General features: G+C 38.1%; 1 protein-coding gene across 1 annotated transcript in view; it reads right to left on the bottom strand.

The window, feature by feature from the left end:
- ABCC4 (ATP binding cassette subfamily C member 4) overlaps window positions 1-16,249 on the bottom strand; it is a 441,806-nt gene that overhangs the window by 319,820 nt on the left and 105,737 nt on the right. The window contains exon 4 of the mRNA XM_007944012.1: window positions 5,665-5,889. Within this exon, the coding sequence (XP_007942203.1) occupies window positions 5,665-5,889 (225 nt within the window). The remainder of the gene's footprint in view (window positions 1-5,664; window positions 5,890-16,249) is intronic.

The raw sequence follows: 16,249 nt of genomic DNA, 5'->3' as shown, positions 1-16,249 counted from the left end.
GATGGATGGATGTGTTTGTAGATGAATGGATGGGTGGATAAATGGATATGTGGAGAGGTAGGATGATGGGATTTGGGAATTTTCTCCCAAATTTTTTTTGGAATAAAATATTAACAAGAAAAGCCAGCAATGCTTAAAGAACTGCTCAAGTTTCAAGACTGACTGGCTTGTGGATTCCTATCAGAACTATGACTTCCTAACTGATTTTCCCCCTTCCAGTACCCCAGGCAGGATCCTCTCAATTCTTCCTTTCTCCAGCAATCATGAACATTACAAAGCATTAAAAGACCTACATTCTGTTCAAATAGCTCCATCCTATTTTGAGCACATCTTTACTTTCTGACACCGTAAGATGATGTTCAGGCTCGTCTTGCATTTTATTTGTTTTACACACACACACACACACCAATAATTTCTACATGTACAATTCAGTGACAATGATTACATTCTTCAAGTTGTGTAACCATTCTTGGTATCCTTTTCTGGACATTCTACAAAACAACTGACCAATAAATACTCCTCCAAAATGTCAAAGTTATGAAAAACAAAAATAATTGCCCTGTCGAAGTTAGGAGAAACAAACGAACAGAAAAGACTGAGTAACCATTCCAGATTAAAGAGACATGTCTAATAAATGCAATGTGGCACCCTATGCTGGATAGCATTCATTGCAGGCTAGAAAAAAAGAACATTCATGGGACAATTGGAAAAATTTGAATAAGGTCTATGGCTTTATCAAGAGTGTATGTATCAATGTCAATTTCCTAGCTTCAATAATTATACTGTAGTTAATCTAAAATGTTAACATCTGGAGAAGCTGGTAATGGATATACAAAAATTCTCTGTACTACTCTTGTAAAACTAAAATTATTTCAAAAAAAAAGAAGAAAAGGATTGGAGAAAAAACAGATCTACATACTAACTCATTTTGCTAATTTAGTTAAAACTTATTTCTGCACATCATTTTACTAGATCAGTCACCCATAATGGATGAAATAAGACTCTTACGTTCTTACAAGGACCCACAACTCTCATTTGTTGAACAAAAGCAGTTCGCAAGAACTAAATGCTCCACCAAATGGGCAAAAGGAGTAAAATGAATAAAGAAATGAATGGTAACATGCTCATAGCCCTGACTTCTCCTTTCCAATAGTAAGATCATTAATTATCCTTATCATTTCCTTACCATTTCCTGAGTAGACAGTAGGCCACCAGTAGATAAATTTTCCTAAACAATTATTCTGATCATTTACTTCCTTACTCCAAAACAGGACTTCAAACTGGTTCATGCCATGTCAACCCTAGCTGAGAATTGTCCAATATACTCCAGATACATATACTGAATCAGAATCTACATTTTAACAAGGTCCCCAGATGATTCTTATATATCCAAAAGGAATCAATCACCTGGGAATCTGTAAGACTCACCTGGGGATCTTGTTAAAATGTAGATTCTGATTCAGTTTATCTGGAGTGGAAAGGAAAATTTTCAGCAGGGGGGATCAAACCAGAATGAACTGGTTCAAAGCCCTGAAAGTAAATCATGTTGGGAATACGCCCCATGATGACCTTCTAAATTTAGCAAGTACAATGCTCAAAACATTGTTGATCTATTAACCCGTGTTCTTAATATCAAACGAACACATCCTGCTCTTAAGTGGGTGTTTTGGTTCTCTTGTGCCACTCTAACAGAAAATATCACAAATGGGTGACTAACTGCAGTGGTTCAGTTTGTGTCAACTTGGCTGGGCCTGGCTGAATGGCCAGGCAGCTGGTGGTAGTACTCACCATGATGAGACTGGTAATCAACTCTATGGTGGAATCTACTGTGAGCAGCTGAGTAGTTGCCTCTGGGTATGTAGTCTGCTTCCTGTATATAAGAAACAGCTTTGGGAATGGTCTCCAGCTTATGGCACACTTGGACCCTGAATGTAACCGTGTCATTATTCAGCAGCCTGCTATGCTCTGCCAACCTTGGGACTTAAAATGGACTTGAGTTAATGGCCTGCCATGTGGTTTGATAACATCAGGACTGTGCCTTTTTACTTGTCAATCTTGGGCTTCGCAGCCTCAGCAACCAGCAGCTGTCTGAGTGAAGAAAAGCCTCTAGCTTCAGTGGGCCGGAAGCTGGAGGCAGAGCTGAAGCCCAAGGCTGAGGGGCTTTCACCCAGCCCCTAAAGCCTGGCACTTTGAACTTGGACTTAAAGCCTCCAAATTTTAAGAATAAACTCCTGTTTGTTAAGGCCATCCCATCTGTGGTGTATTTCTTGTCAGAGCAGCACTATGTAATAACAGGAGTTTATTCTTGTACAGTTTTGGAGCTAGAAGTCCAAGTTCAAAGTGTCAAGCTCTAGGGGCTGGGTGAAATCTCCTCGACCTTGGGCTTCAGCTCTGCCTCCTGCTTCCAGCCCACTGGAGTTACAGGTGTTTCTTCACTCAGGCAGCTGCTGGCTGCTGAGACTGACAAGCCAATGGTCGACAGATAAAAAGCAGCACATTCCCTACATTACCAAACAAATGGCAGGCCACTAATTCAAGTTCAAAGACAGTCGCAAGATCAGCAGGAAACATGGCAAGCTGCTAAATGAAAACCCGGCTACATCCAGAGTCCAAGTGTACCAAAAAGCTGCAGACCATTCCCAAAGCTTCTCCTTATATACTGGAAGCAGATCATATCCCTAAACCATCTACTCAGCTACTTGCAGCAATAATCCACCATGGAGCTGATTGCCAGTCTCACCATGGGGAATAACTACAACCAGCTGCCCAGCCACTCAAAATCAGGCCCAACTAAGCTGACACATAACCTTAACTACCACAATGGGCAACCACTGTGTTGTGCAATCCCTTTATTTTGTAAAAAGTTCTGAGAAATAGCACCAAACAACAGACCCAGAGATTCAAAGAGCCACCACAGACCAATATAAGCAATTTTTCTCCCTAAATAAAATACAGGCATAATTCTCTAAAACTTGTTGTCTTCATTAGTTCTCAAGTTAAACAGAGAAGTCAGTGAACAAAAGCCCCAAGTAATCTTACCAAAGGTATATAAATGCCAAGTCATTTTAATATACAGCACATCCCACAATATTATCCAATATTACAAACTATTACTGTTAGCCTAGCTGTCACTCTATTTATAATAAACAACTTGATTTTCTCCCAGGACTGGAGATTAGGAGGTGTGGTCTGAGCATAAAAGGCAAATGCTCACAGAGCGTCCTTTCAAAGCTCCATGAAGTACCCACTCTTGCCCTGAGGAATCAACCATGTGTGAGAAAGAAGTGTCTGATTTCTTCACCTCAGCATATTTCTGGATACAATCAGTACATGAGGAAATTTGTCTTTCCCATGTTTCTGGAATTTCAGGTTAAGTTTATGATTTAACCCAAGCAATTCTTGACTTCTTAAAGGGACAATTCTTTTTAGGTTAATCAATCCAGCAAATTAATACCTTTGGGAGATGTTTACATTCGGGTAAGTAAATGTGCCAGGTTAGATCACATTTCCCAAAGGCTACTTTTCCAAAGCATTAGTGCAGAGAGGAAGAAAAACAGGTGAACAATTCATCTGTGCAAACAGCTTTGACTGAACCATCTCTTCAAATCTGATTTAGTGTTCAAGGCTTAACAAAGGAATTCTAGTGAAATGTTTGTTTATTGGAACTAGACATAATCTGACAAAACGAAAATCTAGCCAACTCATACAGAAATCTCAGTGCTCTTCACCTAAACAGTAGGAAACAAACAAACAAATAAAAAACCCAATGCAGTCGAGTCAGTTTTGACTCATAACAACCCTAGATGGCAGCGCAAAACTGCCCCATAGGGTTTCCAATGCTGTCATCTTTATGGAAGCAGACTTTCATATCGTTCTCCCACAGAACAGCTGGGGGGTTTGAACCGCTGACCTTTCAGTTAGCAGCTGACAGTCTAACCACTGAGCCACCAAGTCTCCTTTAAACAAGAAAAGGGAATGCAATAGAATATGAAAGATGATGATAATGATGAAGAGGAGAAGAAAGAGGAAAACACCGTTCACTTAACTAGCATATCATTGTTTTAGAAGTGTTTTCCTTCTATCTATACAATAACCCCTTGAGTAGAACAAGCACTCATTGCTACCATTTCCATGAGGAAACTACTCACATGTTTTAGCTTACATAGAGAGTAAGATGCTAGGCCTCCAAGATTAACAGAATCACAAGCAAGACCTTGCCCAAAGGAAGGCACGGAAAGGACATCTTGTATTTTGCTGAGCAAAGTATCTGCAATAAACAGAAGCGCTAGATAACAAGCAAATTAAAAAAAAGGAAGTAACACTTTAATTTGTTTGGTTTTATGTTAAATCAGGGTTTTTTTGTTTTGTTTTGTTTTTTAAAGGGAGGTGGGGGCAAACAGCCAGTGTAAAAAGACATCCAGGACCAAGTTTATAAAGACTTCTTCAGCTCTTGACACTGGCATCTTGGTGGCAACTCCTTTGTAAAGACATCTAAAATTCTTATTCCTTATATAAAAGTGCCTAAGACATTTGACTGCTAACCAGAAGGAGGGCAGTTCAAACCCACCAATCACTCCACTCCTCAGAAGGAAGACTGTCCAATCTACTTCCATAGTGATACTGCCGCAGAAACACAAGGAGGAGTCCCTATGAGTCAGATCCAACTCAACAGCAGAGCGTTTGGTTTTGGTTTGGTGGTGTAGTGGATAAGGTATCTGGCTGCTGACCAGAAGGCCAGTGATTCAAACCTACCAGCTGCTCCGTGGAAGGAAGATGGGGTGATCTACTTCTGTAGAGATTTATAGCCTCAGAAACCCAATGGAGTTTTAACTTGATGGCAGTGAGTTTTTTGTTTTGTTTTGTTTTGTTTCTCAATATAAACGTTCAGACTAGGGTTATGTACTCTGGGATAATTTCATGGTATTTCTCAATTTAAAAAAAAAGACACAAAGCACATCAAATCCTGTCTTATTAAAAGTGCTATAATTCACAGTAAAGGAAAACGAAACATAAGAGGTTACTTTAATGAAAAGTAACATAAAATAAACCCTAAGTTCTCTCCAAAATTACTAAACAATAAAAACAATCTAAAATTTAAAGTTTTATCCCAAATATCTAACTATTTTCTTAAATACATTATAATACAACCATAACTAACATTTTCGGTGACAGTCTGTATTTGCCATAGACTCCACTTATATTCTTCATTAGTTAACAAATTAGTTCTACTCAATGATCACCCAGTTCATTAATTAAACAGAAGTTTATAAGTTGTGTAATTTCTTTACTTATTTTAAATAAATATTCCCTTTGATTCCCAAAAATAAATGAATAAATCCCCTTCTCAGATGTATTCATTTCTCCCAGATTTAATTCTACAGATTCCATTGCACTTAAGTTTACTTTTAAATAAAACTTTAATATATATGAAACTTTAAATGAACACCAAACTTCCATAAATACAACTATTGAGATTTAGACATAAGAACACTGAAATTAATTTGACATTTACTTTTTCTTTAGATTTCATTTTAAATTTATTATTTTTGCCTTATCATCAAAGGAAGTCCTGAACTCAGAAAAAAATTCGTTTATACGTTAGATAGAGTATTGCTTCTGATGCTCCAAAGTGAGGTACACATTTTGATACTGAATGTCTCTTACCTTCTGATAAATCATATGGCACATGGCTACTCTTAACCTCATTCCAGCACACTGAACATGATAAAAGTATAAGTGGTGCAGTATGGCCAAAATGAGTGTGCATATAGTCAGCACTGTGGCATAGACGTATGCTGTGTGCAAAGCCGCCGAATCAGTAGGATTGTAATTTTCAAAATAATTAATAATTTTTCCCAAAAATATAGGCTGAATTACTTTAGTGCCTTCCTAAAAGAGGAGAGAAACAAAAAAAACCTTAATTAAAATTACAAATCATACCATTTTTTCTTAATAAAACTTTACTTTTATTAGCATGCTAAAAAAGCATTATGACAAAGTGCTAGAGTCATCATTAGCCTAAAAGAAAAATAGAAATATTTTACTGTTTAAGACCAACAGATAAAACTTTTAATCTTAAGCTAAAATATAAATTCAAAGACAACAAATCTTTAGTACATTGTAGTTGATACAGTGTGGATGCTCAATAAACATTACTACCAATGCCTTAAAATCCATTTGGCAAATGACCAAATAAGCCTTGGCTAAAGATGAATAAAAAAGATTGTAGTAAAACAGTTACAAGGACTTTGCCTGCACATGTACACACCAGCTTGCAACCTGCTCATTTCCTCTGCACTGTCAACAACCTATTCCAAAGGAAAATTAAACCAGTTGCCACCCAGTCAACTCCAACTCATGGCAACCCTAAGTTTGCTCCACAGTCTTCAAGCTGCTTTTTCAGAAGGAGATACCCAGATCTTTCTTACAACACGCTTCTGCATAGACTCTATCTGCCAACATTTTGATTAGCAGCCAAGTGCTTAAGCCACACAGGGTCTTCTTCAAGGAAAGTTAAGATGGTTTGTTCAAAGAAACACACTTGCCACTTCCTTCTGCCCTAAGAGCCTTTATAAACTGATACACTGGCACAAACGCAGATCAGAAGGGAGAACCCTCTAATCTTTACTGACCCAAGCTCCACACAGTCATAGATCTAGAAGAACAGTCCTACTTCTGACTCACAGCAACCTTACAGACAGAGTTAAACTACCCCACAGGGTTTCCAAGGCTGTAAACCCTATGGAAGCAGACTGCCACATTTTTCTCCCATAGAGCAGCTGGTGGTTCAAACTGCACACCTTTTGGTTAGTTCCCAAGCCCTTTAACCACTGTAACACCAGCATTTCTATTCAAGTATTAAAAAGGAACCAGACTTGGTTGGTCCTCAGGCTCTTGGTCTCAAGGGAGGAGAGCTCATTCAATATGCCTCTATCATCTAGAAACTGGTACATAAACAGGAGTACTACATTTATGGTTCAACTAGTCTAGAGTCAAAAATTAAACATGGCACAAGTTAAGCAAAAATATAATGCCATCAGTTGATCTCTATCAGTCATGCATTTCAGGTGCTGGTTTTGAAGAAATATTTATAATCATCTATTCCCCAAGGCCACCACCCTAGCTACTAGTTTGCCATACTGTGGTGGCCTGCTTATTGCTACAATGCTGGAAGCTATGCCACCAGTATTTCAAATACCAACAGGGTCATGCAAGGGAGAGAGATTTCAGGAGAGTTACCAGACTAAGACAAGGGATGAAGAAAAGCTTGGTGATCTATTTCCAAAAGTAGCCAACGAAAATCCTATGGATCTCAAGAGAATATCGTCTGACATAGTGCTGGAAGATGAGCCCTCCAGATTGGAAGACACTCAAAATAAACAGCAGCCACAACAAACTTGAGTATATCAATGGTTGTGAAGATGGCACAGTACCAGGCAGCATTTTGTTCTGTTGTACATGGGTCACCATGAGTTGGAGCCAACCAGACAGCAACTAACAATTCTAAAAGGCAAAATTTAAAATTCTGTACTATTGAGTTGGGAAGGAGCTCTGGTGACATAGTGCCTAAGGCATTTGACTGCTAACCAGAAGGCTGGCGGTTCAAACTCATCAGCCACTCCTCGGAAGGAAGACGGGGCAATCTACTTCCATAGTGAGAGTGCCTCAGAAACCCAAGGAGGGGTCGGTATGAGTCAGACCTGACTCAATGGCAGTGAGTTTAGTTTATTGAGTTGGGAAGCACTGGGGCTTACTTCCTGAATAAGACATAGGGAAAGCAATTTTCTTTACCAAGACTAAAGGCAAAGCAACAACAGAACAATGCTTTTGAGCCACAGTACACAACCAGCAAAGGAGTTCTCCTTCCCTTGCTCATATGCTTCTCCCTGCCAAATGGCCACCCCACACCAAACCAACTTCCTCCCTCTAGTAATCCTTTTGTAAGGTACCCTGCCTCTCCCATAAAAACAAACTAAGCAGTTACTGAAAATCCAAGTCACCAAATATAAATACAAACGCCCTTGACATCATTTCCTCTACAGATTTCTAAAGAGACTAAATGGCAAACGTTTGGAAATCTATCAAGAACTCAACTCTGGAATAAGCTTTTCCTTTTAAGCAATCCCTTCTTATTAACACAGATGAAACAGACAGGTTTGCTTTTGATAGCTGTTTAGTTTGAAAAGAGAAATTCATGCACAGAAGGGAGGGAAAATCCAAAAAAGAAAAACTAAATTAAATTAACATACATTTTCTTCCTAATCACCTTATGCCCAATTAGGGCATTTACAAAAAGATAGCTTCTGCCCTCAAATGGGTAGACATTAAATAACATCCTTGTATTGCTGTACACACACATATACACACACACAATGACAGGCTTCACCAAGAGCTTCCCTCTAATACTATCAAGGAAATTTTCACCTACTATAACAACAACAACAACAACAACATACAGAGGTATGGGAAGTTAAAGAAATAAAAGTAAGATGATCGTTTCTGGAGACCACAAAGACGCACTGTTACTTTTCCAGCACTCTCAATGATTCATCTCAGAGGCATGAAAAGATTATGGAATAGCTCCCCGCTAAAACAGTGGGTCATAAAACAGACTGTTCAGTGTTTACTGAGACAAAAATATGTAAGTTTATACATAAAACAAGAATGCCAACCTGTACACATGGGCAGCCCCAGCCTAGGTGTGGCAGAGAGCAGCCCAGATCAGGATAATGCAACCTTGGTTCATCCATGAGAAGCCCAGTGGTAATTCCTTCAGTCCTATACTTTCCTAAAGCTGATAATTATCTCTGGGAGTCACTGTTGCTTATTACACAGTCCCCCATTTGGTATGGTTTGAGAGGGGTCCAGAAAGAATGCTGATGGCTGTAACAAATCCAACCAAAAAAAGTGCAAAATGAAGGCAGTTCACTACCATCTAATCATCTGAATTTTTCTGCTTAGCATTTAATGATTCAGTCATGCAAATACGCTCACTGAATAATGCTGGTTTGGAGCTCATGCAGTCTCACTGATCTATTAATCCTTAATCTCAACCCTCAATAAGTAAGAAATAAAATAATTGAGGAAATACTCATCATTCCACTTGTAATTAACCAAATTAAAACTTTCCAGTTAGCAGGAAGGTCAAAAATTGCTCATACCTTCTATCTTTTACATCAATCAATCAATCACCTATAGGCTGGTGGTTCAAACCCACCAGCCACTCCTCAGAAGGAAGGTTGGGCAATCTAGTTCCATAGTGATACTGCCTCAGAAACTCAAGGAGGGACTGCTATGAGTCAGGTCTGACTCAATGGCACATAACAACAACAACATCAATCACCTGGTTAAGATTCTTTCCACAAACCTACTGAGAATATAATCTTCATTCCTTCTCACAAGAATTATTTTCAACTCTGAAATTACAAGGGATTTTATAGGAATTCAATATGATACCAGTGTTAGAACTGTTTGAAGGTAGATTATTTCAATAATTTGACAATATACACTATTTGGCCTCCTTAAAGCACCTGACATTGGGCTCCACTGCTTACTTCTTAGGGTCACTTATTACGTGGCAAGAAGCTAAAATTTTCCCAGTGGACATGCTGCCTCTACCAGGTTCTCCCAAGTACTTGAGGTCTCTTACTCAACCCCACCATCCCCAATTCATGAGAAGGAAAGAAAAGACAAGAAATTGAAAGAAGCTATCAAAAAAGGTTTTAGTAAAAACTGCTTAGAGGAAAAATATGAGTGAGCTTGTTAGAAAATAAACAAGCAGTTAATTTGAGAAATATCAAAATAGGTGACACAAAGGTAGATCTGAAAAAGATGCAGAGTTGAGGAAAAACAAATGAGTCTGGGAGACAACAACCATCAAGATTCCAAATAAAATTATTTTTAAAAACCCTGTTGCTGTTGAGTAGATTCTGACTCATGGAAGCTCTGTGTGCGTCAGAGAACTGGGCTCCACAGGGCTTTCAATGGCTGTGACCTTTAGAAGCAGATCACAGTGTCTTTCTTCCAAGGTACCTCTGGTGGATCTGAACTGCCAAGCTTTGGGTGACTACCCAAGTATTTAACTGTTTGTGACATTCAGGGAATCTTAGATATACCTTACTTAGGTCTTCTTTTAATCAGTACTCTTCAATCCTTACTGCACTTTAGAACCATCTGGAGAGGTTTAAAAGAATACTGATGTCCAGGCCTCAACCACTAGAGACTGACTTAAATTTAATCTTAGGGGTAGGGCTGAACAGTCTCCCTGCCTAGAAGATTCTGAAGCACAAATACTAACCCCTTGAAATCATGTGCTCTGCTACTCCCCTTCACTATCACTGCATCTGAGTCTGGGGAGGGCTGAATATCCACTTTGAAGTACTTAAAAAAATCATAGTTTTAATCAGGGTCACATGCCACATAATCACATTTCTAAGAAAAAGCCTTATGAACCCAAAGTCCTTAGCTTTCAATGATAAAAGTAATACCCTCCACCATGCAGGGTAAAAAAACAAAAAACAAAAAAAATCAATATTCAGAAAAGACTGTATTTACAAAACAAAAGAATGAATTATAAATTGTTTTAAAGTTACGTCTAGAAAGAAAGAAGGAATAAAAATGGAAGACAGAAATGACAGCTGCAGTGAATTGCTTGATCTGGCCCTTCTAGCCATTGTCCTCCATTCTGTGATGTTTTGTAAATCCCATTATCCATGCCTGTTTGGGGTGCTGTGGTAGTTAAGGTCAGGTATCAACTTGGCTGGGCAGCTGGTAGTAGTCCTTCCCTATAATGACTGGCAGCCGACTCTGTGATGGGATTTAGGTTATTTCTGTTGGGGCAACACAGGTGGAATGTATCTTGAGTCCTGCCTTGCTGGAGGGTGTAATTCAAATCATCACCTTTAGCTTCCCTGGGGGGTATACCTACGAATCTCCAGGGAAGATTCCCTCTCCTCTTGCTCTGGCTTTGTGTCTTGATCATCCTCACCTCACCCCTGGATTTGGGACAGCAGCCGCCGTCTGATCTGCTGATCAAGGTTCATCAAACCCTGAGAGTTGGGAGGATCTGCCAGACCTACTCACGGACCCAGGACTCACCAGCCTGCCAACCTCCACCACTACTACATGAGACGAACCCTTGGGTGTCTGTGAGTTCTGTGAGGCATTACAGCCAAATACAGAACCCTAAGACTGGGGAAATTACTGGGAGGAGGAGTTAATGTCTGAAATGATGGAGTGGCATGGTAGTTTGGACATTTGGGACATCTTTGACCTCTGCCTCATGGGGACCGGCCTCGTGCTGATCTTTCTAAGAGAAAATGTTCAAGCAACAGCCTTCTATGAAACAACCTCCTTTGTAGATTTGATTTCAGAACCATGAAAATATAGTAATTATTTTTAAAAAATAAATAAATAAAGGTTGTTTAACAGGAATTTCTAAAATCTGAGAATAAAACGTAGCACATGTACTTGACTATATACTCATCCACTTGTTGGCATAACCATACAGAAAAGAACTATTGAAACTGCTTTTAAAATATAGTAATTCAAAAGTACCATTGTGGGATATCCCTACCCCAATGGCAATATGAACTACCAAAAATTCTTAACTCATTTTAGAAATCATATTATGGGTGACACTGTTGATAGAACTAGGATTAGTTATGGGAGAAGGAAAGATGATGAGAGAAAAAAATACAGATGAAAAAAATAACAAGGTTAAATAAAGACCTTAATGTGCTGAATCTGATTTGTATAAACTCATAATACATTTATCTTTAAAAAAAAAATTTTCTAGGAGTTCAGGCAAGATAGTGGAAAACACAGAAAAACTACACGGACCCTCTCCAACAAAGAAAAGGTGAACCAATTAACACAGTTACAGAAGATAATCCAGGAGCCCTGAGCTTTGAAAGGAAGGATACAGAAGTGGACTAAACTCTAACTAGTAGAAGAACCTGCATGGAAACACTGAAAAAGTAGATATACAGAGCTGCGGTCTCTCAGCAATTCTGACAGCACAGACGGCTTGGATATTGCCAAGTGGTGTTAAGACCTAAGAATTAATCTAAAAATTGGCCCTGCTAGCCAGGGGCTGCACAGAGGACTCTACTGGTGGCTAGTGAATAAAAGGGGAAGCCGTGAAGAGGGATACAGGCCGAGATGTGGACTTTTGGCTGTCCAGAGGGCACAGCCATTTTGAATGTTTACAAGCAGTTCCACCGTTTTGGATATTTAAAGCAATAGCATTCTCTCAGATTCCACAGACCTGAGAATATGCTCCACTTGTCAGGGACCTCAAGGACATTCCGGACAGGAACAACTAGAAAGGTGTGATATTTCCCTTGTTACTCTTACATCCCACACCCTCTTGATGAATGGAAATGTGGCCATCCCTCACTCCCACCCACCTTCTGGGCCAGGAGGAATTCCATCCCAGTCTGTGTGCTCCAATAGAGCCTGGATGACCTGCCTTACTCTGCCCAAATTTCTTTTTCCTTTTTGTTTAGTTTGTTTGTGTCTGTTTTAAAATTATTATTATTATTATGTACTTTTTATCATTATTCTTTATTGTTCCCTTCACAGGTTCTACTTTTCAGCTCTTTCTCTCTTCCCTGTTCCTGGTTCCTATTTTTTAATTTCTTGTGGTTAACCCTATTCCTTGTTTTTCTTTCTGCATTTTTCCCATTTTTTTCTTCCTTATTCTCCTACTCTACCTCATTTCTCTTATTGTGCCCTCCCCAGATAATGCAAGGTTTTTTTTTTTCCTCTCTTTTTTTGGAGATTATTCCTGTGTGTTTATGAGGTGTGTGTTTTGTCTACTTCCTTTTACTTTTTCAATAGTTTTGTGATTGTTGTTTTTTGTCAAACTAAGTGGGAGACAGCAACAGTGCCCATACGACACAACTACATCCATACCTCCTGCAGTTCCACTTACTGAGAGCCACTACTACTTCCTTCTCCACCAACTGGCCAACAATAAACAACCACCAAGAAGAGCCTGACTGGCCCTTAACTGCTTTTCACAAACAGTTAACGGAGATCTAAATACAATAACGTCACAACGTCTCAGAGACAACAGACTATGACTGTCCACACAAAGAAGCAAGATAAAGTGGTAGAAACAAGGGAGCAGGATACAAACCCAGAACACATCTGTGAGGAAGCAACAGCACTGGGACTACCTAATAAGGAATTCAAAAGAATTATACTTAAGTATCTTCAAAGGATTGAGAGACAGATCAAGGAAAACACTAACAAAATTAAGGACAACCCAGACAAAATCCTAGAACAATTTCAGAAGAAAATACAATAACAAAATGATAAAATAAATGAGAAATGATACAAAATCTACAGATAGAAATCCAGAAGATTAATACTAAATATTCAGAAATACATCACATATTGAAAGGGCAAAGGAGTAGAACTGAATCAAGGGAAGACAGAATTAATGATATTGAAGATAAATACCTGAATACTTCTTTGGAAAAGGATCAATCAGAAAAAAAGATCTAAACAAAATGAAGAAAGCTTAAGGTTCATGTGGGATATCATCAAAAGAAATAGCCTACATGTAAATGCAATTCCAGAACAGGAAAAGAAAAAGAAAACCACCAAGAAAATTCTCCATGATTTGTTAGAAGAGAACTTCCCTGATATGATGAAAGATGAAAATATATGCATTCAAGAAGTCCAATGAATCCCAAACAGGGAAGAACCCAAAAGAAAATCACCAAGACACATCATCATCAAACTCACCAAAACCAAAGACAAAGAAAGAATCCTGAAAGCAGCACAGCAAAATGAAAACTTATCTACAAAGGACCACCAATAAGAATAAGTTCTGATTTCTCAGCAGAAACCATGCAAGCGAGAAGGCAATGGGATGGTATATATAAAACCCTGAAAGAGAAAAATTTCCAACCAAGAATTATATATCCAGCAAAACTGCCCCACAAACATGAAGGTGAAATTAGATTTGCAGATAAGCAGAAATTAAGGGAATTTGTTAAAACCAGACCAACCTTACAAGAGACATTAAAGGGAGTCCTTTGAACAGAGAATCAATAATAGCAAACAACAACCGACCATTAATACACAAGATGACACACCCCAGAACCCAACAAAGCTATGAAAGTATCCAAAGTAAAATAAGCTTACAAGATTATAAACAGGGAACTAGAGACATCAATTGGCAAATGAAGACAACTACAAACCAAAAAGAGGGAAAAAATAACTTCTAAATGGTGAGGAAGTCAAGAGAGTTACAAGATAGAATGGAAAGCTCTTAACTCAGAGAGAAAATTATAAATAAAAAAGGACAAACACAAATATTTAGCAAATACTAAAACAATAGCAACAAAGGAAATGATAACACAATTCATAAACAAAATGAGCCCAGCACAGAAAATTATATGGAACAAAGAAACCAGGAATACCATGAAAAAACACATAACAAAATGACAGCAACCAATTCATACTTGTCGATAACTACACCGAATGTCAATGGATTAAATGCACCACTCAAGAGATGAAGAGTTTCAGACTAAATAAGAAAACATAACCCATCAATATTCTGTGTACAAGAGACACACCTTAGAGAGAAAGACAAAAACAGACTAAAAATCAAAGGTTGAAAAAGATATACCAAGCAAATAGCAACCACAAAAGAGCAGGAGTGGCAATAATAATTTCTGACCAAACTGATTTTAAGACAACAACCACCATAAGAGACAAGGAAGGACATTATATAATGATTACTGGATCAATCGAACAAGAAGATATAACCATAATAAATATCTATGGACCCAATGAAAGAGCCCCAAAATACATAAATCAGATTTTAACAGAATTGAAAAGGCAAACAGATGACTCCACAGTCAAAGTAGGAGACTTTAATACACCACTTTCAATGAAAGACAGAACTGGAAAGAAACTCAGCAAAGATGCAGAAGAGCTAAAAAATACAGTCCACCAACTTACATTATAGATATCTACGGAGCATTTTACACTAGTACAATATAGATTCTTTTCCAGTGCACATGGAGTATGCTCCATGTTAGGCCATAAAGGAAGACTTAAGAAATTTAAAAACATTGCAATACTGCAAAGCATCTTCTCAGATCATAATGCTAGGAAATTAGAAATCAATATAGGAAGATAAATGGAAAAACAGTAAATACATACTACATGAACAACACTCTCCTTAAGAAAGACTGGGTAATACAGGAAATAAACAATGAAATTAAAAAATTCCTTGAATCAAAAGAGAATGAATGAAAACACAACACAATATACCAAAATCTTTGGGACACAGTAAAAGCAGTGATCAGAGGCCAATTTATAACAATAAATGCATACATCAAAAAAGAAAGAGCCAAAATCAACACTTTAAACCAACATCTCCAACAATTAGAAGAACAGAAAGAAAAGCCTACTGTCACCAGAAGAAATGAAATAATAAAATTTGAGCATAAATCAACAAAACAGAAAATAAAAAAACAATTTAAAAAAAAAAAGACTAGACATTGGTTTTTTGAAAGGATTAATAAAATTGACAAATTAATGGCAAAATTAGCAAAGGAAAAGAGGTAGAGAATACAAATAACAGGAATGAGAAACAAAATGGGAGACACGCAACAGAACCAACTGAAATAAAAAAGGATAGTATCAGGATACTATGAAGAACTATGGGAGCTCTGGTGGCATAGTGCCTAAGGCATTTGATTGCTAATCACAAAGCTGGCAGTTCAAAACCCACCAGCCACTGCTAGGAAGTAAAGTTGGGCAATCATTACTTCTATAGTGATACCACCTCGGAAACCCAAGGAGGGGTCATTATGAGTCAGACCCCACACAATGGCAGTGGGTTTTTTTGGGTTATGAAGAACTGTACTCCAACAAATTTGAAAATCTAGAAAAAATGGACATTTTTTCTAGAAACACACTACTTACCCAAACTAGCACAGACTGAGGTGGAAAAGTTAAACAGGTCCATAACAAAAGAGAAATTGAAAAAGTCATTTAAAAAAAAAAAAAAAACTACCAATAAAAATGTCCTGGCCCAGTTTCACCAGAGAATTCTACCAGGGAACTGACACCAATCCTACTCAAACTATTCTGAAACACAGAAAAAGATGGAAATCTCCCAAATTCATTTTATGAAGCAAGAATAACCTTCACACCAAAATCGGGCAAAGACATCATTCACAAGGAAAACTACAGGCTAATATCCCTGATGAACATAGAT

Source organism: Orycteropus afer, unplaced genomic scaffold (assembly GCF_000298275.1).
Source record: "Orycteropus afer afer isolate SDZICR_OR568_19922 unplaced genomic scaffold, OryAfe1.0 scaffold00117, whole genome shotgun sequence".
In the NCBI taxonomy this organism is placed as follows: domain Eukaryota; kingdom Metazoa; phylum Chordata; class Mammalia; order Tubulidentata; family Orycteropodidae; genus Orycteropus; species Orycteropus afer.
This window is presented reverse-complemented; position numbering and strand designations above follow the sequence as displayed.